The 22447-nt window shown below is 46.0% G+C and overlaps 3 protein-coding genes across 3 annotated transcripts; all 3 read right to left on the bottom strand.

The window, feature by feature from the left end:
* Positions 1-645: 645 nt before the first annotated feature.
* On the bottom strand, positions 646-3587 carry fcer1gl (Fc receptor, IgE, high affinity I, gamma polypeptide like). The gene is made up of 5 exons (XM_083689817.1): positions 3335-3587; positions 3011-3102; positions 2601-2639; positions 1829-1858; positions 646-1384 (listed from the first exon to the last, which is right to left on the bottom strand). Exons 1-5 carry the CDS (start codon positions 3387-3389, stop codon positions 1319-1321), a joined length of 282 nt encoding a protein of 93 aa, XP_083545943.1. The 5' UTR covers positions 3390-3587; the 3' UTR covers positions 646-1318.
* Positions 3588-5851: 2264 nt separating this feature from the next.
* LOC310818800 (vang-like protein 2) lies at positions 5852-10315 on the bottom strand. Its single transcript, XM_083689841.1, has 7 exons — positions 10171-10315; positions 9413-9536; positions 8537-9144; positions 8145-8278; positions 7716-7851; positions 7297-7543; positions 5852-6977 (listed from the first exon to the last, which is right to left on the bottom strand). The coding sequence occupies exons 1-7, from the start codon at positions 10239-10241 to the stop codon at positions 6717-6719; spliced, it is 1581 nt and encodes a 526-aa protein (XP_083545967.1). The 5' UTR covers positions 10242-10315; the 3' UTR covers positions 5852-6716.
* A 5224-nt stretch (positions 10316-15539) lies between these two features.
* ncstn (nicastrin) lies at positions 15540-22198 on the bottom strand. The gene is made up of 17 exons (XM_083689764.1): positions 22117-22198; positions 21353-21454; positions 21086-21209; positions 20693-20814; positions 20413-20558; positions 19966-20110; positions 19602-19714; positions 19258-19410; positions 19005-19109; positions 18770-18847; positions 18444-18613; positions 18206-18308; positions 17975-18070; positions 17657-17744; positions 17277-17443; positions 16824-17036; positions 15540-16604 (listed from the first exon to the last, which is right to left on the bottom strand). Exons 1-17 carry the CDS (start codon positions 22172-22174, stop codon positions 16482-16484), a joined length of 2106 nt encoding a protein of 701 aa, XP_083545890.1. The 5' UTR covers positions 22175-22198; the 3' UTR covers positions 15540-16481.
* Positions 22199-22447: the final 249 nt, after the last annotated feature.

Consider the following 22447-nt stretch of genomic DNA (forward strand, 5'->3'; position numbering starts at 1 on the left):
CAAGCCAAGACTTCACCGTTACACACTCCATGCCCCGTCCCAATCTCCACCCTGTGACCTGTGAACCGTGCACTCACACAACTTTTCCTCAGGCCTTCTGCTGTTACAGAGGGCACAAAAACATGTATTTCTGGACAGACATACGGTATTAATAACCCTGTGATGCTCATTACCTTACCTGTACTTCAGAGGAGGCTGGTGGAGGTAGAAATCCGAGGACGGGCTCAATGAGGAATTCCTCCGTTCCATGCATCCCAAAGAGCCTCTCCTCCGATTTCTACATCCACCAGCCTTCACTGCTGTACTTGTGATGAAACGTTGAGTGAACAAAGGGAAACCGCATAGGAACACATGATTGCCACAAATAGACTAGACATGACTGTAGCATTCCATGAGCATCTCAGCACGACAGCAAAACAGAGACTACACATTGCCTAGTTCCTCTTGGTTTTGTCCCGGTGTGGTCAGGTTAGGGGTCTGAGTTAGGCTGTCCCCACGGTGATAAAACATACATAATTACATTACTTTACATAATTATGCGCAGTCAGTGGTTCTTATTCTATAGTATAATCTACCTGAGGGTAGAATGTCTATTAACACTAATGGCATTTGTACACATTGTTGCTCGTGAAGATGCAATACAGAGACGTTTAATCTTTTTAATCATTTTATAAATTACAGGTAAATTAACAGAAAGTCACAAGTTGGTTTATTGAATGATAGAAATACATATTGAACACTTCCTGCTTAGGCCTCTCACAGCCACAAATTTACTAGCATAACATAAGGTTGCTGTTTTGGACAGGAATTGCAAGGTACTGTAAATAGATAGATCATTTTACAAAGTGAGAAGTTAGTTTACAGAATGATAGAAATGCATATTGAACATTGCCTGCATAGGCCCCAATACAACGAGCCCAACATAAACGTGTTGTTTAGGACAGGAAAAGTACTTAGAGAAATTAACTATTGTTTCTCTTGTTTAGAACTTACAAAGTCAGAAGTTGGTTTTACAGAATAATATAAAAGCATATTTAATCCTGCCTGCTTAGGAAGGAGCCTTACAATCACCAATATTACTGGCACAGCATTAGCTTGCTGTTTATGACAGGAAGGGCTGGTTTCTCGGACACAGATTAAGCCTATTCCTAGACTGAAAAGCGTCTTCAGTGTAGATTTACTATTGAAAGTGTGATTAAGTGCAGGACCAGGCTTAATCTGTGTCTGGGGAAACCATCAAGAAAAGTACTTATATAAACAAATGAACTCTTGTTTGCCTTGTTGTTTTCAGATGCCTTAGTACTATTTGCTTTGTCAATTACACAATGTTCTTTTTCTGCACTTTGATGGTCTCATAGGTGTCCAGGCCAGGATGGGACAAACCCTGTGAGAGAGAGGAGAGATAGTGTGAGAGAAATAGAGAGAGAGAGAGAGAGAGAGAGAGAGAGAGAGAGAGAGAGAGAGAGAGAGAGAGAGGAGAGAGAGAGAGATAGAGAGATAGAGATAGAGAAAGACAGAGAGGAGAGATAGAGAGAGGAAGTGCGAGAGATAGAGAGAGACTGAAATAGATGTACAGTACTGTATGCTCATGCATACTGTACACCACATAGTGGTTTAAAGTTAACAACATATCTTCTATATAGTCCTTCTGCTAATACAACAACTTTAAATCCTGACTTTATTTTTTTTAAATAAAATAAAATATTATTTTATTATTTATTTATTATTATTTTTTTTAAATAAAAGCTTTTCACCATGAACACTTGGTTAATCCCGCATCTTTAATGCTGAAACTGTCATTAGTCAAGATAAATGAAAATCATCTTACCGAATAGATGCCCTCCACAACCTTTGGTTTCTGTAGGGTATGGGAATGATTGAAATTATAAATAAGGAAACTAAAGGTGCACAGTGCTCACAGAAACTAAAACCTGCATCTCAATATGCTCCATGGAAATATGATTTCATAATATTCTATGGTAATGATGAAGCATAGTTTTGCAGAAGTGGCCGTAGGTTCACAGTTTCTTCAGTTCCTCCTTTGGCCTTCCCTTCCGCAATGACACGAATAGCCAAAGAAGATATGAGGACAATGATGTGCTTTCACTGCTCCTAGCTTTTACAGTATGTGTTTATGACATTCATTTGTCTCACATACTGTAATATCAATTACGATGTGTTTCTTATGTCAGAGGAAATGGCTGTGTTCTTTGAAGTGTGTGAGAGTAAGGGAAACTGTGTGTGTTTATAAATATCATGGTTAGTGGTCACTTCTTGTTCACAGGAAATGATCACACTCTCTGGGTGAGGGTGGGAGGTTTAACCAGAACCAAGGGGCATTTAGAGGAAAAATGCAAAGAAACGAAAAAAGCATTTGACATGTTCCTGAACAGAACATTTTTAAAAAATCAAATGCGACGCATGCATTGCATTTTTTTTTTCACATGATCCACTTTTTTATCTGCGTTGATTTGAACAACCCTCAGTAAAGCACACTGCCCCCCCCGTCTCTTTGAGACACTCTCACACAAACACACATACCAGTACTAAATTACAAATACACACACACATGCACACACAATAAAATATTCCTACTGTACCTGTGGATATGCATCAGTGTTTATGAATACTGGATACATCTGGAAAAACATGATAGACATGTATTCAGTCTTTTTGTACAGGATTGTGAAAGTGATTCTGGTGGAAGTTAGATCTTTGTTGCTGTGAGGCATCATCATATTTGATGTTTTGAATGATTTTGAATGTGGTATGACTGTTAGGATATGGGGAGTCATTTTGTTAAAATAATTTGACTGTATTCTGAGTATTCTGGCTATGCCCACACATCAACAATTTACAGTATACACTTTTTTGTTCATTGTCTCTATCTGATAAACATAACACAATAAAATGTGCAATGCGATGCCCAGCCGATCGGCTCATCATACAGTATGTGTTGTGAGGTGGATTAGCCTACTAGGGGACGGTTAACAAGGCGTGGTTGTCGTACCCTCAGTCGGCAGTACAGGACGGTGAGAACGATGCCGTAGATCACAAGAATGCCGTCCAGAATGAAGCACATCCTCCCCTCGTCAACGGCCTCTGTACACATAAAGGCACATTCATCATCGTCGTCATCATCATCATCATCATCATCACCATCACCAATGTTATTATTCTCATTGGTAGCCCTCATGTTATGTTTGCATATCATTTTGCCCGTGTTGAAATACTACAAACAAAAATTCCAGCACTACAGTACTATTGAAATTTCTCACTTAAGCAGTGGTAATAATTTATTTGATCAGAGAAAAAATGAATTTCCATTTCTCACCAGCACAGGCGAAGTTTAAGAAAAGAGTGACCAAGATCAGAGAGACTCGCGTCATTATCTTCTTAGGTGGCAGGCAGGCAGACAGGCAGGCGGTCAGGCAGACAGGCGGTCAGGCAGGCAGACACACAGAGGGATAAAGAGCTAAATAAACTGGATGGAGAGCTGGAGTTCGTAGCTTCTTCTATTTGGATGGCTGTGTGTTGTCTGGTTCTTGACACCTCGGAACAGAAAGCATCAGCGCAGTTATCAGGAAGTCAGGGGCTAACAATGTCCGTTTTAATGTCAAAGCTCTAACCCCAGTTACCACATGCCTGCGTCCACCCTCCCCCTCCCCCTCCCCGTCACCTAGAAATGTTCCTGTTGCTCAAAATGACTTATGTAAAACAGAGATAGTGTAGATAGTGAAATATTACTGCAATATACACCCACATTTCTGATGCGTAATTATCTGCTAATGTACATTATTCATGCATAAAGTTACACATTTAGAGAAATTGTGAATTTGTGATTCAAAGGTGGGTATTCATTTTTAACATTAACTTTTAGATGAATATAAACCGCAGCAGCCAATCATGTAATTAAAAGCTTAATCAAATGTAGTGTGAGGAACATTCTACAGAAGGCTTGACGAGAGCTTTCATCTTAATGCGTGAGAGTGTTGGTCTGGTGTTGCTGCGTAAGTCATTGTCACTAGAGGACACATACAATATGTGTAGCGGGGGAGGCTGGTGGAGGCTGGTGGAGGCAGAAATCGGAGCACCGGCTCATTGTAATGCATGGAATGCATTGATTCTACATTGATTCTGTTCCATGCATTACAACGAGCCCATCCTTCGATTTCTACCTCCACCAGACTCCCCTGATGTGTAGGACTGTGTTACATACACTGCTCAAATTTTTTTTTTTATTAACACTTACAATTATAACATTATAAGACTTACAACCAATATGTACACAAATACCAACAAATAAAAGATTATTGACTTGACTTGATTTCCACATCCATTTTACACTCTGTTTTGGGGTTCAAGCTCCAAGGCATTGACTACGTTGTGACTCAACGCCTGACTCACCCCTTAGTGAGCCTTATGATGTGACCAGTTTGGATCAGCCACCTCATCCCACACAGAGATACTGATGCTGCCAGTCTTTGTCTGGCATTTCACAGGTGACTTTACAACTTTATAACTTTACATTATTTTATTTTATTTTTTTGAGCAGTGTATATAGGACGTGTTTCACTATACTGTGTACAGGAATGATGCAAGACGACATTAAATATGATTAGATAAGAGGGGACTTTAATCTCTTACTGAAAGACATGTTGAAACAGTAACATAAGAGTACGTTCTGATAAACCTTGAGAAACAGGCTGAGGTAGGCAGCTTCCTCTTTCTGTGTGGACTTCCCATTTACAATTATTTGGTTTATCTTCAGCAGGCCTACAGTATTACCTTAACTAACAGGATACGGTGTGCTTCCCACGATCAATCAGGTGTGTGTGTGTGTGTGTGTGTGTATGTGAGAAAAGAGGAGTCACAGGAAGAGCATTCGCACAGGAAAATTGTTTAATAATGCAAAAACATCTAGCACACTATACAAGCTACAATTACCAAAAGGAAGAAAATACAAGTCAAATCTACAAATCTTTGTACAAGCCACCTCTTTTCCAAAAAAGTAAAAACATTTTTTAAAATTGCATTTATCATAACTTAGTAAAAATGAATTAAAAAAAAAAAAAAAAAAAAAAAGCAAACAAGCTCATATAAAAATGTACTTAAACCCAAAGCTGTAGCATGCATAAAAAATTTTGGAAAGACAATCATTTGCAGTTAGTCCTTCGGGTGTAATTATCATCATTCTTGTCAAACCAGTTCCGAACGTTGTTTGTTTCATTGGTAGCGCTCGACTCTCACAGACGCACAGATGGATGGCATTCCAGTTCAAACTGCTTGAATTAAATTAAAGTAACTGCCAGTTACACTGTGGCTCCGAGCCAGAAGGTAGATAGACACCAGGGGAGGCTGAAGGAGGTAGAAATTGTTGGGCGGGGCTCATTGTAATGTACCTAAACATGTGTTTGATACCATTCCTTATTCTGTTCCATGCATTACAATGACCCCCGTCCTCCGACGTCTACCTCCACCAGCCTCCCTTGATAGACACACAATATTCTGGGACCGCTTCTAGTCTCAGCACAGGCTACCAGTTACTGTACATCTTGGTTAGAAGATGAAGAACCTTTAGAGGTTTATAGTGGTCAGAGTAGTGGTTCTTCACCAGGGCATATTCATATTCACACATGTAGTAAGTAAGTAAATAAGGCTGTTTCTTGGATGCAGCATTCAGAATCATAACTGTGCTCGCTTTTGTTTTCGACGTGGCACAATCTGGTGATTTGCTACGACTGCAACGGACTTGCAGTGAGGATACAATCACATGTCTCTGGTCAGAGTGGTCTTCGATGGAGGTGGAGAACAACAGGGGAATCACAAGAGGAAAGAGCGAGCCTGTTCCAAAAAAAAAAACAGCTTTGTGACGCCATATGGCTTCTTCAGACAGTCTCTGTGGAGAAAGAGAGTCCGAGGCTGGAATGTATTCACAGATCTTCTCTTTCTATCTCAATTGTGATAACAGGACCATTGTGAAATGTAACGAGGAGAGCCACATCTAGTTGGAATCTACGACTCGATACAACTCAATCTGAGATAGGTGCTCGAGTCTGACAGAGTTACAACAAGCTCAGGAATGTAGCTCCTTTGTAAACAGAGGGAGAGACAGTTAGGCCTACAGGCAACAACATATACCTTATTAAAATCAATGCACATACATCCTGTAATAAAATAAAATTAAAAAAAGGTCACACCCCTAAATAAAAACAGACATCTTTCCTAATCGTGTCAAGCACAACACACACTGGCACCCAGAGGGAGTGGTAGGCCTGTACCAACTTTGCTGTGTTGTGTGCAGGTTTCTCTGATTGGTCCATTTGTAAGACATCAGGAAGGGGAAGCCAGAGGCCAATGAGGCAATCCCCCCCCCCCCAGTGGCCAGATAGAGCACCTGCCGTGGTGGTGAGTCTACACAGTCATGTATTCCAGTGGTTACAGTAAAAGATGAAAAAACAAAATTGTAAAAAAAACAAACGCTCCCTTTGGAAAATAAGGGAATTTGACAGTGTGTCATAAAGACATGACTTTACAGCACAGAGACACAGTATGAGCAAGGCATCCATCTTCTGTTTTGGGGAAGAAAAAAAAAATGCGTAGCTTATCACAAGGCAGGTAACATCTACAACGATGGCTCAATGGAAGGTTCATCACTCGATGACCTACTTCAGTACCCCCCCGTATATGACATCAGGCCTTCACCGGCCCCGCCGCTACACCGAGGTCTCAGACTGCAGCCTCATGACAAACTTGTGGCTCTTGGGGTCGATAAACTCCTCCCCGAGACGCAGGAAAGGGAGGGGCGTCACCGTGACAACCAGGGAGAAGTCCAGACGGCGCAGGCAGAAGACTAGACCCTGACGCAGGGCTGAGGTCACCGGCTCCTCGCTCACTAGAGTCCACTGGCGCCCCCTGCCGTTCTCTCGCTGGTACTGCATGGTGGGGCCTGGGCTGAGGTATCGCTCCAGGAAAGCCTGGGAGAGAGAAATTATTTATACAGATATGAAAAATAAAAAAAAGCTTTCAAAATCAACCTCAACAAAGAAGACCCAATGCACGGGCCCAACTTGAGGGGTTTGTTAGTGTGTCAGACCGTTTCTCTGTGTGTTGCGATAAGTCACTTGGTACAAAGTCTACTCCATACAAATCAAAGTGCATCATAGTATAATGTTACAGTGTACACACAGAGTGTCAGCACGTCTTTCACCGTGTGTGTGTGTGTGTGTGTGTGTGTGTGGCCCATACATTCTAACATCTCAGTCTAGGAGGCCATAATGATGAGTGTCTGCTCACCTTGGGGGTCATGTTGTGTGTGATGCAGAACTGCAGGTGTGTGAGGATGCTCTCCATGCTGTGGTAGGGCTGCTGGCGGGTGGTCCTCAGGTACTTCTGCATGGCCCTGGCCATGGGGGCGAAGATGGCCTGTGCCGCCTCCCGGGGGTCCATCACCTCCCGCGGGTGTTTGGGCGACGACGCCATGGGGTCGTCGTCCTGGAGACGCTTGATGTGGGTGAAGGCCTCCTCCACCGCCACCACCAACCTGAGAGGACACAATAGGTCGTCGTCATCATCAGGAGAGGAACGGTCAAGAAAGTGAGGGAGCAGGGAAACGGGAAATGATGCACTGAATTAGAGTGGAGGGAGGGGGTAGGAAGAGAAGAGAAGAGAAGACCCCCCCCCCCCCCGCCCTCAGGCCTGTGATGCCCCCTCACCTGGCCTTGCGCTTGCGGACCCTACGGTCCATCTCGGCCTCCTCGTAGTAGTACTCGTTGTGGGAGTTGTCTCTCCTGCGGGCGGCAGCAGCGATCATGGCTCGGGATTGGCTGCTGGAGTTGTTGGTGCTGCTCTCTGCAGAGCAATACATAACTCAGTTAGAGTGATGGACGGATAGACGGATGGATTTATGGAATGAGAGACAGATAGAGAGAGAGAGAGAGAGAGAGAGAGAGAGAGATGAAGAGGGTGTATAACTGTATAAGGGTGTGGAGGCTGGGTTAGTGGGGAGTTAGAAATCGGTGGACGGGCTGAGGAATGGCGTGCACGGTACCATTCCTCATTCCGTTCCATGCATTCCATGCAGCCCCGTCCTCCGATTTCTACCTCCCACCAGCGTCCCCTGGTGTAGAATGTGGTTGTATTACCGTCCAGGGAGTAGACTTTGAAGCCAGACATCTTCTTGGTAAGGATGGACTTGGGCAGGTTGAGCAGGGCGGGGTTGTAGACAGAGAAGTCTGTGTAGTACTGATCCAGCACCCACACAGCCGCCCTCTGGATACTGCAACACACAGATACCATCCACATTCATATCTACGTCACAGTCAGCATAGGAAAACAGCACATGGGCCTGTGTTAAAACATGGCAGGATCAGCAATCTTATTTATGCTAATTATGTCCGTAATAATATCGTCGCAATACATCTTTAAAACAGGATGAATCATCTTCGTTACCATCATAACAATAACTCCATCATATTGATCAGCATCATCATCACCATACTACTGCGCATTTGCGCACACACACACACACTCTTACCTGAGGTGTCCCACGTTGTAGAAGCGACTGGCCCCGTCCGTGGTTCTCACCACCTTCAGACAGAAGGCGGGCTGCAGGTGTCGGACCTCTAGCAGCACCAGAGCCAGGTACTGGATGAAGAGCAGCGCGTCCACCAGGGATGCCGCATACTCCACGATCCCCCGGTAGTCGCGTTCCCGCGGCTCCAGCACACGCACGCCGTAGAACAGCCAATAGGACGCCACGAACAGGAACACCAGCACCATCAGCAGGCAGCGGAACACGAAGAAGCGCGGCAGGGTGGCGCGTGGCGGGCGCAGGAACAGCGCCCAGGAGGAGATGAGCAGGACCAGGAGCTTGAAGGCCAGGGAGAGGTAGAGACCCTCGCAGGGCGTTCCGCAGGGGTCCAGGGCGTCGCGCCACAGCACCTGGGGGAGGACCAGGAAGGCTAGGGGGGTGACCAGGGCGAACAGGCCCAGGCAGCCACCCAACACGGGGCCGAGGAAACGCCGGCACTCGAGAGGGGACGACTCCTCCAGCTCCTTGGAGACCCGTGTCAGGTCCTCGTTGGACACGCTGTGTTCGGAAGTCCCCGTTCGGACGGTGGTGGTCTCACCCCAGTTGTCATCCTGGGGGGTTGGAGCAGACACACGGGAGAGAGTGTGAGGGGTGGGTGGGGGGCGGGGGGTGGGACACAGGCAGTATCAGGGAGATATGAAAGAGGCATTGAAGATTAGAGAAAAGTACGGAGAGTATCGGATCTCGAGTGCGAGAGAGAAACATGGGACAGAAAGACACACGTTGGAGAGGTCAGGAACTATGAGACATGATGGCCGAGGGAGAAACGTGTAGACGGAGGGTTTAGAGAGAAACAACAACAAGGTAGTGACCCCTGACCCTGTCATCTCCGCGGGTGGACTCGGCGTCTAGGAGTGGCTCTCCTGGAGCCTGGATGGTGACTGACTTGTCCCCACGGCTGCTGCCGTCCCTGCTCTTTGAGCGATGCCTTTCCCTTCGATCCCTGGAGGACAAACACAGGGGCAAGTCCATTACACCAGTGACTGGAGTGTTTCACTCAAATGTGTGTGGAATGACAATTAAAGTGGATAGCATATGCATGCATCAGGTGTGTGTGTGTGTGTGTGTGTGTGTAGGTAGGTGTGCGTGTAGGTAGGTAGGTGTGTGTAGTTAGGTGTGTGTAGGTATTTAGGTGTGTGTGTAGGTAGGTGTGCGTAGTTAGGTGTGTGTAGGTAGGTAGGTGTGTGTGTGTGTGTAGGTAGGTGTGTGTAGGTAGGTAGGTGTGTGTGTGGGTAGGTAGGTGTGCGTAGTTAGGTGTGTGTGTAGGTATTTAGGTGTGTGTGTGTGTAGGTAGGTGTGCGTAGTTAGGTGTGTGTAGGTAGGTAGGTGTGTGTGTAGGTAGGTGGGTGTGTGTGTGTAGGTAGGTGTGTGTGTGTGTGTAGGTAGGTAGGCGTGCGTAGTTAGGTGTGTGTGTAGGTATTTAGGTGTGTGTGTGTGTGTGTAGGTAGATGTGCGTAGTTAGGTGTGTGTGTAGGTAGGTAGGTAGGTGTGTGTAGGTAGGTAGGTGTGTGTGTGTGTAGGTAGGTAGGTAGGTAGGTGTGTGTGTAGGTAGGTAGGTGTGTGTATCCATCTCATACCTGTGCTTGCGGGAGCTGCGTGAGTGGCCCGACTTGTAGGAGTAGCCCGAGTACTGCGACTCGTTGTCCATGTCTCGGGTCGGTGGGCGGGGCTTGAGGACCCCTCCTCCCCCCGTGCCTCGTTCCCCGGTTCCGCCCAGCTGGCTCTTGCGCTCGGCGATGGACTTGGTGGACAGGGCCAGAGGCAGTTTCAACAGCTCAACCTTACTCCTGAGGGAATCTATCTTGAAGGCCGGAGGACAGGGAGAGGGAGCGGGAGGGAGAGCAGAGAGAGAGAGAGAGAGAGGGGGAGAGAGAGAGAGAGAGATGATGGACTACAGGAGGTAGGGAGGGTAGAAGAAAAGCTAGATTAAAAAGGGGAGAGGGGGGGGATAAGGGAGTAGAAGATAGGTCCTGAAACAGAACAGACAAGGATAGAATTAGTGAAAAAAAACGTGACAACTCCCATTCCTTATTTGAAGAGTTACAGATGAAATGTGATAACTGTATCAACTTGTCCTCACACCAGTGTGGGCCTATAAAACAACTTCATCCACACTGGCGTTTGACCTCGTCCTCCCATCAGTAGCAACCTCAGCAGCTGATAGACATCAGCAGTGTAATGTGAGCCACCCAGGCACTAATGTAACCAATCAACTATCTACACGGTTGCCAACTCCCACGCACTGACCGTGACGCTCACAATTTGGACACCCCCCCCCCCCCCCTCCCTCCCTCCCTCTCGGTCTCACAGCAACAAGTAAAATCTCACAAACTGACCACGATACTCACAATCCAAATTACACTATCATTCATTAATATTTAATATCATTAATAGTCATTCATATCTGGTCTGCAATTCTCAATTTCGGCCTCTTTTGATCAGGGGTCATGGCAAAATACCTAGAATTGCTTGAAATGAGCTTAATGAGGACCCTCAGCTCAGCCCCCCCCCCGCCCCTTGTGTCAATTAAAAAAGAGAAACAACAAATCTCACTCTCTGCCACCTCTGCCAACCCTGCATCTAACCTGGGTTGTCTGAGTGACACAAGACTGTGTTATCCACCGAGCTAAAACCTTGGTTTTGGCTCTGGCTGCCATGTCAACGTCTTCAGCATCATCACACGAGTCGAACCTCTGCAAACCATAAGTCTGCCATGAGCTTCTAAGTTTCAGGCAAGCCCTACAGTTCTCACTGATACAAAGGCGGCCATATTGGATTACTGTGTTTTCACAAACTTGTTTGCCCTCTCTCTCCCTTACACCCCCCCCCCCCCATCTCACATTCCCTCTTGGTCTCCCTTGGTCCCCTGGGTAACAGGGCCTCTCCGCTGCCATGGTGATGAAAGAGGGTGTTCATCTGGAGGGGATTTGAGGTTGACAGTTACCATGGAAACGTGACCTTATGGCACCCTCCCCTACTCTGAGAAACATGCTCCCCAAAAACAGTCAGAAAAGTCATATAGGCCGACGTCTGTCACACGCTCAATTGATATGGGCGGGGCATGTCATGTTAATTGGAGGCTTCGATTTGTCTTGTGGGGATATAATTTGTATCCAATGTCTTACAGGTCATTAGATGAAGCAACAAACTATTTTCAAGCTGCCATTCTATTCTTGATTTCCCTCCCTCCAAACAAGACAATATATATACTAGTGTGTGTGTGTGTGTGTGTGTGTGTGTGTGTCTATGCGTAGCCTGTATTGACTTGAGTCTCTTCTTAGGAAGTGCCCCACTGTCTCCACCAATAAACTCTTCTTACCCTTTGTACCGACCAATAAAACCCCTGGAGCACGTGTTGAACTTCAGCTCTCGTCACATGCTGATAACAAGCACCATCAATAATCTCCACTGGAGTCCTGTGAAGCCTTAGGAGACAGGCCTGGAGCCAATTCTGCTGCTGTGTCAAGTCAAGTCAATCTTTATTATCTGAGTGGGCGGGTGTGGTGAGCAGCATGCAGAATAGAGAGGTATAAAATATCATGCGTTTCAAGGAAATGTGGGCTAAACAGGGAGGAGTACAAAGACAGCGTAGTTTACACAGAGGCCTACAGTGCATAGCCCACTCACTCGACCTGTAGCTTGCTGCATGAAGCCAACATCTCCTTAACTTGATTCTATGAGATACGGCTGCTTGTCTGCTTCATATTGAGGGTATGATGAACACGGTGGAGGCTGGCGGAGGTGGAAATCGGAGGACAGGCTCACTGTAATGCATGGGACGGCGTGCGGAACGGTATCAAACACGATTTCTACCTCCGTCAGCCTCTCCACGGGATGAACAGCGGATCAAGGTGTAGCCTAGGTGTGGTCTGCTGTGCTGGAGAGGTGGATGGATAGGGTTTCCTTTTCATCCTTCACCCCAGTGTCCTGTGACCTAGTTAATGAACTGTGGTGCCGTGACTCCTCGCTCTCACGCCAACCTCACTCCACCACATCACCATCATGGACAACAGAGTCCAAGTTACAAACATTGTGAGGATATGAAAAGCATGTACACGTGTGCTCAGCATCTCTGTCAGATTCATCTGGCTGTCTGTGCTGGTAGGACATTTACACACACAGAATCTTGAATGAAAGTGAAAGACAAAAAAAAAATCTTAAATCACCCATGTCCAATTACAGGAGAATGGCACACAGGCAGAATAATCTGTTGCTGTAGTCTGAGATTAGGGAATATGGTCCCTGTCTAGTCTGTATGCTCTCTGGAGCCGATGCCGAAGGCAAGGCTTTTCTGAGAGAGTACCTGATCATGCACGGCTCATTAACTCACACTGAGGATCACAGACGCCTTCTGTCTATTCAGTACAGTACATTAGCTGGAAAAGACACAACCATCTTCTGCCTGCCTTTCTTTTAATGGCGCTTGGTGAGTATAAAGGAGAGGCAAGTCATTCCTGTAACCAACCACACACACACCATTCAAAGCCAGTTCCTCCAGTTTCATAAAAAACAACTATTAAACTCTTATCATATGTGGCAATGGAAAAGAACAAACAAGCTACCATGGTGGAAGAGCTCTCTCTCTCTCAAACGACTAATTTTATCTAAAACCATGGAACCAGGGAAATGGCAACTGTGAAAACAAGCACACACCCATCTCGGTGGGAGAGTATGAGGGCCACACGCACGCACGCACGCACACATGCACACACACACAGCTGAATACAGTGACAAGAGAGAAGCAACTGAATAATGAGACAACTGCAACTCTCAACCTTTGTGCCCATTTGTTACGAAATGGGGCAGGTGTGGGTACAAATCTGACAGACAGGGAGTGGCCAAACCAAACAGATATGAGGCCTATAGCCGACAGAGACTTGGTAGAATATTGTTGTAAGAGTAGAAAGACCGTTACCGCAACCATTACTAACTATTCTGTCATCGTACCATAGCCCGTGGGTTTGAGTTGACCACTGTGCCTTAGCTTTGGGTATAGTATGGACCTGTTTGCTTTGAGAGTCACAGGCAGCTGCGATAATAGCCTGGGAATTCTCAAATAGGCCAACAAAACCTATGAGAGTAAATTAGTAAAATGAAAGAATGCATGTTAATTTGGGGTCAAATACAGCCCTTGGGAATGACACAAATATTGTGTTGATGAATTGAATGTAATGATTTCAGTGACAAATGTTGTGAATTCGCGTCAATAATGTGTTACAGTTTGTTCAAGGGATTTTTAACTTCAATCCTTCTAATCCATCTGAAGTTTAGACATTCTTTGAAATTGAAATAATGTATCATCTGACACTAACACGCCTAGAGCTGCTTTGGTAGTTTTACAACCACATGAAACACAATTAACCTATTCCGTTGAATTTCTAACATGCTGCACTGAGACAAACCGTGTAACAAATTATAGCAACCACTCTGCAGAATCCGATACAATGTAACATTAGCAGTAACAAATAGTGTCTGGCGTGCACAGCCGGTTGGAACGGGGGTCTGATCGGAGCACCATTAATTATTGAACGATTTCCTACAACCACAAAGGACTGAACGAAACAATGTGTTACTACTCGTGTAAAATAAAGTAAAACATAAAGTGTTTGTCGAAGAACAGACCAGCGAATATGAGTTATTAGTGCCCAGTTATGCGGCGTAAGCGAGATTTTTTTTGTCCTCCATTATGAGGGCTATGGCAAACAATGGGGCGAGAGTCCCCGGCCACTATCAAGCACCCGATGCCATATTTTCAGGGCGATCGGTTTCCCGATAGCAAACCACTTTTCCTTTCATTTACATTTGGGGAAATGGAACGCTTTAAGTTGTATGAATGAAAGCACACTGAAACAAACACCAACCTTTTGCGAAAATTCGCCCGAGCCCAAACGTGTCCTCTCAGTGCCAAGTTCCCATGCTGTAGCAATGAGGATAGCCCTCTCTCTCCCAAATTGCTGGGGGGTAGTCCCCTCCAAACCCACGTTCAAAATGTGGTTAGATCGCTACGTGGCCTCGGTGAAAATAACAATAGGCCCGATCAGGGGTCCTATCTAAAGTTCCCCGGCTGCTGCCGTCTAGAGTGAAAACCGAGTCCCATAGCCTTTTGGTCGACTTATTGTTTCGGGAACATGAGACCCCCCCACCTCGCGCCTAATTTATTTTTCCCTCCTACCTCCAATGTCTAAACATCTTTGACTGTTCACATCAAGCCTGGGGTAGCCCCTTTCCACACCAAAATACTACTTACTTATTCCAAAATATCCATTCGGTATTTTCTCACTCTCCTCTTCTTTTTTCCCCTCAACTGTAGCACTCGGAGCCCCGCCCCCGACTCATCGCCCCTCCTCCACTCGTTTCTCCTTGTACAACCTCGAAGCGGATGCCAACTCTTCACTGAAATATTCCAAATATTTATCTTTTAACCATCCAATTCAACACTGTAAAGAACAAAATCACATATTTACCCCAAAATAACTTTCAGTTCATCTGAAGTTGTTGTGTCCACTTATAAAAGCTATCAATGCTTATAATTATAGGAACTCTTAAGTTACAGTCGGTGGTGCTGGTCTCTAGGTTTAGGACACCAGAAGCAGTGGAGGGTCCATAGCCTTTTTCTAGTAAATGAGGGTGCATGCTTAGAGCACTTGGTAATTGTAGTGTGTAGTGTAGTGTGTGAGTGAGTGAGTGAGTGAGTGAGTGAGTGAGTGAGTGAGTGAGTGTGTGTGTGTGTGTGTGAGTGTGAGTGAGTGAGTGTGTGTGTGAGTGTGTACGGGCTCTTTGTAATGCATGGAACGGAATTCGGAATGGTCTCAAAACACGTTTGAAACCATTCCTGATTCTGTTCCATGCACTACAATGAGCCCGTCCTCCAATTTCTACCTCCACCAGCCTCCCATGATGTAGACAGAAGCATAAATGGCTATAGTAGAGGAAAGACAACAAAGGATTGAAAAAGAAGCCATGTTTATTTAGTTACCAAGGCAATAATCACAAACGTATTTCCCAGTTGGTCAAAGATCACCATCGTTTAACAAAATGTCCATCAACACATAAAAACCTCTGACATGATGTCATCGAATTCAGCGAGTTTTACTTAATAAAAACAAAAACAAAAAGATTTTTGAAAGATGGCAAACCAAATAAAATAATACTATTTCTATATGCAAATTTGAATGTAAAAGTAGTGGTCATTCAGCTTAACCCACATCCAAAGTCCATTTGCCCAGGTAATGTTTCATTTTCATTAGAAATTACTGATCAGTTTACTACAGACAGCGAAAAGAAAGTTATTGCACATACTATCGCAATCAACATACACTGCGCACACACCCATTCCATTAACACGCTCACACACACACACACACACACTTCCATTAACACGCACACACACGCGCCTACCATTAACATGCACACACACACGCACATCCCATTAACATGCACACACAGACACACACCTTCCATTAACACGCACATTCCATTAACACACACACACACACACACACACACACACCTTAAATGTTCCAAGGTCAAACAAAGCGTAGTGCCTACTCCCATGACATGATGCAGTAAACAAAACATTATTCAACAACAAAATAAAAACAAAACAAAACAAATATGAACATCTTTTACACTGGCTGACAGCCAGCTGACCCAGACCAGTGCAACCTGACCCTGATTCCAGATCCACCCAGGCCAGCCCAGTCCAGTCCAGTCACGTGTACAGTATGAGTCCATCGGCTGTCATTCAACTGTGAATTAGCCTCAAAACAATCTGTTTCTGCCTAACCTGTCTGTGTTGTACCTATATCATGTGTTGTTTGGATGGTTGGTTGGGAGGGAGAGTAGTGGTTGCTGGCTGGTCACAGGTTAGAAAGCCCGCAGGCGATGGTCAGTAGGCAGCGGTGGCGGGCTCCCTCGCGGCGCTGAAGAGGACGTCGGCCTTCGTGTTGACAAAGTACGTCACGAGCAGGGAGGTTAGCAACACTGTTACTCCCACGCCCAACGTCAGCATCTAGGAGATGGAACCAAAGAAAGGTCAGTCATTTTATTCACCTCAACCATTACCCTCTGGAACGTAAACAAACCAAGATAATTAGTGTAACAATCTTTAGCTTGACAATGAGAATCATTGAGGCGTACACGTCGAACCACTTGGACCTAATCAACGGAAGTGTTATGGATTAAACAGATATGGATCACGTCGGTTAAGTGGACTAGAGTGCAGTTTTACCTCCAGGTCATGGCTGGCCACTAGAAAGATCCGGGCTTTGATGAATTTCCACCGCGACTCTGTCCACGTGCTGTAGTCTTTGGAAGCGTACTCCCCCAACTCAAAGGCAGGGGACACTGCTTTGGTCAGGCGCACCGTTGCGCGCACGCAGAAAGCTTCCCTCTGGGTGCCGTTGGGCGGGACCGAGCCTTGGACCCAGAGATAGGAGTACAGCTGAGGGAGAGAAAAAGAGAGAGAGGGAGAGAGACTTACTAGAAGGGTTTTCAGCATCTGTGCCAAAGTTTTGGTTTTAAATCTAACAGACAAACAGTGAGACACTACTTATACATCTTTCAGACCGACAGACTGACAGACAACACAGATAGACAGACAGACAGGACAGACAAACAGACAGACAGGACAGACAAGACAGACCAGACAGACAGACAGACACAGACAGTGCGGCACACTTACATCTTTGCTCTCAAGCGGCAGGTCATCAGGTTTCTGGCACTCGGTCTGGGTCAGGTTGATGGCCGTTCCAGTCAGATTGGCCAGGAGGTACTGGACCAGACGGGTCGGGGTCTTGGCCGGGATGGATTGCATGGCAACGCCAACGTAGTACTCTGGCGGGCTGGGCTCTGAGAGACACCAAGACACGAAACCATAAAGACTCTGTGCCGTACGGATGGGAGCGTGTCTGTGTGTTCATACTTCGATATGTAACAATGTGTTACTTCTTTATGTTAAGAGCATATTAAGTGGACCCATGACTGTAGCAGCCAAACTGCTTTGGTCTGATGGGCTATGTCTGTTCTATACAGATTTTGTAGATCTACAGGTGTCATACTCACTGAGAATGCTCTTGAGTTCAGGGGCCATCAAAGACTGGAACCAGGTGTTATTAGACTGGACCAGGAACCCATACAGCATCTGGGTAACCTGAGGGAGATGGACAATGTTCAATTCATCATACAATTCCTGATTATTGTCCCAATACAGTTCCATTCAATAAGCTGTTTACAGTGACGACACAGAATGACCAAGTGACTATTGTTAACAGAGATACAGAGAGAGAGAGAGAGAGAGAGAGAGAGAACAGAATGGCATTCTTATAACATGTATGTGACATGCAATAGAACTTGAGCCGGTCATCAAGGGTTGAGTCTCACTATTTTGGGGTCTGCGTTGATGTTGGTGAGTGGGGACAATCCCCCGGCCTGCTTGTAGAGAGCGCGAGCGACCATGGTAGCCACCTCAGCAAGGGCCTGAAAGGGAGGAAGGAGTGAGAGAGAGAGAGAGAGAGAGAGAGAGAGAGATCTTATTGTAACAGACAGAGGCTCTCATTTCAATCGGTGAATACTGGAATGGGAGTTTCAGTGGTATTGCTATGGTAACAGTACCTTAGCAGTGTCAGTCACAAACTCCAGCTGTTCCTCAGGACTGAGGTTAGATGGATACGTCAGGTTGAGGTTGGCAGCGTTGTCATGCAGACTCTCGTAGAACCTGTGCGGCGGTAAACAGGACAAAACAAATCCTCATAACGATGAAGGAATCATCCATCCATATCAACCATTGTTATTATTAGCATTATTGCAGTGATGAACAACCGTGACGACAATGGCCTGGTCCAACCCTTACCTATTGTTGTAAGCCGATTGGTGGTCTGCAAGCACAATCCCTGGGATTGGCCGGGCTTTCAGGAAGCGCTGGAGGGAGGAGGGTGGAAGAGGCTGAGAGACAGTTGGCTCAACCAATGAGAAGCTGAGCCCGGCGCTGGCTGACTGCAGGTTGGTCAACAGAATTTTAACCTGAAACAGAGCGAGCAGAAGAGAGAGAGAGAGAGAGAAATTTGTGTGAAGATGGGTAAAAGGGTGGAAGAATTCCATGTCTAACACAGCCAAGTTGATTCACACTGTACGTACACCAGGATAAACCTTAGTGCTCATTTCACCCCTGCCACTCACCTCCTCCTCCACGCTGCTGTTCCTCCTGGACACAGGGTCCGAGTGGAGATAGAGGTTGGTGCCGCTGCGTATCCCCACCTAGAGGCAAGGAGGAGACATGACACATCAGATCAATCGCTATCCTATAATGTGAATTTGTGTCCATGTGGGTTCTTACAGAGTTGGAAGTGCCTGTTTTTGATGCGCGCATGTGTGTGTGTTTGCTAATGAAACAGGAGCATGTGTACGCATTTACCTGTCCAACCTCCAGGAATGAGTGAACGTTGTCCAGGTCGATCACAAACTGCTCGTGCTCCATGTCGTACACCATCCGAGAGCTGCCGATGTAGTCAAAGGCTTCCTGTGAGAAAGGGATACATCATCAACACATGTTCTAATACACACTCACTCTGAACATACACATGTGAAAAGGTGACACGCATGACAAGTTGGCTACATTCCATAACACACACTGATGATTGACATGTTGACAGGTCAACCGAACTGACCCCTTGGAAGAAGGCGTAGAGAATATTCCGTGGGAGAGGCGTTTCCTGCGTGACGGTACGCAGCACCTGGGCGGCGGCCAACAGAGTGACAAACCCTGAGATGCTCCCCTCCGCTCCCGTGGCGACGTCCCAGAAGAACGACCTGCTGTCGAGCTACGGAAGGAGACAAAAAGGAGGGAGAGAGAAAGGGAGAGAGAGAGAGAGAGAGGTAGAGAGAGAGAGGGAGAGAGAGAGAGAGAGAGGTAGAGGGAGAGGAAGAGAGTCATTTGTCTACGAATTACAAATCAAACAATGACTGTAACGTTCACGGGGATTCAATCAAATCAAGTATTTGTGAGGCTCACCCTGGCTGCTGCTATGACAACAGCCTCACCCTCCTGGTGGCCCTTGGCGGTGTTGTTCATTGGCCGGACGGAAGCCCAGACGTTGTAATCACCCAGAGGATCACACACCATCTCTGAGAGAGAGATAGAGAGAGACATTGAGTGTGTGAGTGAGGGTGAGTGTGAGTGTGTGTGTGTGTCCGCGTATGTGTGTGTGTCCTCGTATGTGTGTGTGCGCGCGCATGTGTGTGTGTGTATGTGTATGTCCGCGTATGTGTGTGTGTGTGTGTGTGTGTGTGTGTGTGTGCGTGTGTATGTGTATGTGCGTGTGTGTGTGTGTGTGTGTGCGCGTGCTGACTATTCACTTTCTTTCCGTTTCGGTTACCTGGGTTGACGCTGAAGTTGATGTTGTTGCGTCTCATGCAGGTGGCGGTGTCGGTGACGGCGTGCATGTGGGAGAAGAGCTGCATGGCACACAGCGGGTACTGCGGGGCGCTGCCGTTCACCACGTGGTTGTTGTCAAAGTAGCACTACAGGGAGAGAGGGGCTACATTCATCAGAATGAAGGATAACCATACACACACAACACACAACACACACACAAACACAGCAGAATACAGACACCTAGCAAGGCCAAACAGACCGACTAACTCGAGATATCTGGCTGGTTTTAAGAGACTAATAGACCAATAGACTAATAGACACCCTCTATTCTGGTGAAAACAGTCAATGACCCTATTGTGACATGATATTTTATTCGATAGAGTCCGATGCGTAATATTAATAATAACACACGTTTGACTGAAGCGGTCACTGCCATTTGACCCCTCACCTGTCGGATGACCTCTGTCTCATTGTCTTCTTTCAGGGAGAAGACAGGAAAGGAGAATTCCTCATAGGAGAGGCCATTACCTTCAGGGTTCCATACAGTGGTGTTACAGTGTGCCCAGTTGGGTCCGTAGCTATCAGAGTACACACCTACGGGGAAAGGTTGAAGAAATGAGAAGGAAAACAAGCAACACACAAACCAAAGATCATAGGGTCATTTTGACCTCACCATTATGGGGGTCATTTCTGACCTCACCCTCATGGCTGGTAGACCTCACACATACCTGTGTTCTCGTTGGGACAGGAAGTGTGTGGCGAGAACCCCTGAGGCGGGCTAGTGTTTGGGATCACCACTGCGACCCCAGCTATCCGCCTGGGGACGTTCTTCATCTTCATCATGACTGACCTGTAGAAGGAAGACATTGTGTGTGAGTGACTTGAATCGGATGTCATTAAGAGAAAGGTCTTTCGGGAAAGAGTAGATGAACAACCATTGCTTTGAGTGTGTTTGATCCTTACATGTTCTGGAACAGAAAAATATGTTTGTGTGTAGTCTAAGTGTGTGTGTATGCGTGCATGTGTAGTCTAAGTGTGTGTGTGCGTGCATGTGTAGTCTAAGTGTGTGCGTGTAGTCTAAGTGTGTGTGTGTGTGTAGTCTAAGTGTGTGTGTAGCCTACCTAGTGAAGAGACGCGATTCCAACACGACCATATAAGGAGGATTGGGTCCTGAGCTCAGAACCCAGTCCAGATTATCTTCTGACTCCAGGACATGGATAACACCTGTGTCACCTGATATGGAGGCTGACACACAGAATAAGACAATATCCAGATTAATAGATCTTCAACACAGCTACTGGTCTATTTTCAAGCATTATCAGAACCATAGCAAAGACACAGTGAACAGTGTGTGTGTGTGTGTGTGTGTGTGTGTGTGTGGGACTCACACTGGCAGCCAATCTGATGTGTTGCATTGAGCAGTCGGACACATGGGACAGTGTTGTTCAGCTCTATATAGATCTTCTGCTCGACAGCGTTACAACTCACATCTGAAAGACAAAAGGGTAATGCAATTGCAGAAGCCAGTTCATTTGTAAATGGTGCATGTCATCATGAAACAAAGGGTCTCATTATTGTAGGCCTTGTTATCACAAAGATACCAAGACACAGCGAAACATGATTATCGATGTCCTGTCAAATCCAGACAGGTGACGCTTTATTTTTTTTTTAATATCATGAATGACACCAGCCAGTGAAATAATACCGACCAGTGAACTGTTACGATTAGCTAATCCTATACGATGCCCGCTGCCTCCCACTGCTCTGTACTGAGAGAGATCACGAGCGACGCGGTCACGCTGAGAGTGACTGACTTGCCTGTAGTGGGGAGGACCAGCTAAGTGCAACTCAGTTGTTAGCTAACTGCTAGCTTGCTGCTTAATCAATAAACCCAGCGCTAAAGCTTCAGTTTGTTTCACTATCCGGGGGTAACCGTTGATGGGGAAACACGATCTATGCAGTACAGCGTAGTAGACAATAGTGGTTAGATTTGTTGCTATTACAGATATTAATATCTAGCTAGCTGGTTAGCTGGGAGGTACAATGGAACTATGGTCAGTGCACCAACACATAGAGACAAACATGAGCCGGCAATCTTGAAACGTGTAGCGCTATAAATATGTGAAAGCAGAACAAAAAAACACCAACTTACTTTTGCAGAGCCAACAAACTAAGAACATTATAACCCATTTCGACGATTCCAACCCCATCTTCCTGGTTTTGAGAAACAACTGGCAAAAACACAGGAAGTGTTGTTGTAAAAATCGTTCCGGTTCCGCTATGCAGACTTGAGACCCTGACCTCATCAAAATGGCAGTGAAATATCTCCTTGCTGACATAACTCTTTGTTTGTTACCTACTCTCTACGTTCCCCAACTAAGAATGCGCGATTATACTCATAATTCACGTTGAAGAGTTTCCAATCTCAGGCCAGCCTACCTCCCCTTTCAAAGAACCCACATCAACCATTTTATATTCATTCA

The sequence above is a fragment of the Argentina silus genome (assembly GCF_951799395.1).
Source record: "Argentina silus genome assembly, chromosome: 18".
Classification (NCBI taxonomy): Eukaryota; Metazoa; Chordata; class Actinopteri; order Argentiniformes; family Argentinidae; genus Argentina; species Argentina silus.

Coding starts and splice junctions, on each gene's coding strand:
- fcer1gl (XM_083689817.1), bottom strand. CDS start 3,389: ATGACGCGAGTCTCTCTGATCTTGGTCACTCTTTTCTTAAACTTCGCC. Junction 1,859..2,600: donor ACACTGATGCATATCCACAG/GTACAGTAGGAA, acceptor CATACCCTACAG/AAACCAAAGGTTGTGGAGGG. Junction 1,385..1,828: donor TTGTGGAGGGCATCTATTCG/GTAAGATGATTT, acceptor TCTCTCTCACAG/GGTTTGTCCCATCCTGGCCT.
- ncstn (XM_083689764.1), bottom strand. CDS start 22,174: ATGGGGTTGGAATCGTCGAAATGGGTTATAATGTTCTTAGTTTGTTGG. Junction 20,815..21,085: donor GAATCGCGTCTCTTCACTAG/GTAGGCTACACA, acceptor TTCCTTCTACAG/GTCAGTCATGATGAAGATGA. Junction 17,444..17,656: donor TGAACTCAAGAGCATTCTCA/GTGAGTATGACA, acceptor GGTGTCTCTCAG/AGCCCAGCCCGCCAGAGTAC.
- LOC310818800 (XM_083689841.1), bottom strand. CDS start 10,241: ATGGACAACGAGTCGCAGTACTCGGGCTACTCCTACAAGTCGGGCCAC. Junction 9,537..10,170: donor CGCAGCTCCCGCAAGCACAG/GTATGAGATGGA, acceptor TTTGTCCTCCAG/GGATCGAAGGGAAAGGCATC. Junction 8,279..8,536: donor TACAACGTGGGACACCTCAG/GTAAGAGTGTGT, acceptor TGTGTGTTGCAG/TATCCAGAGGGCGGCTGTGT.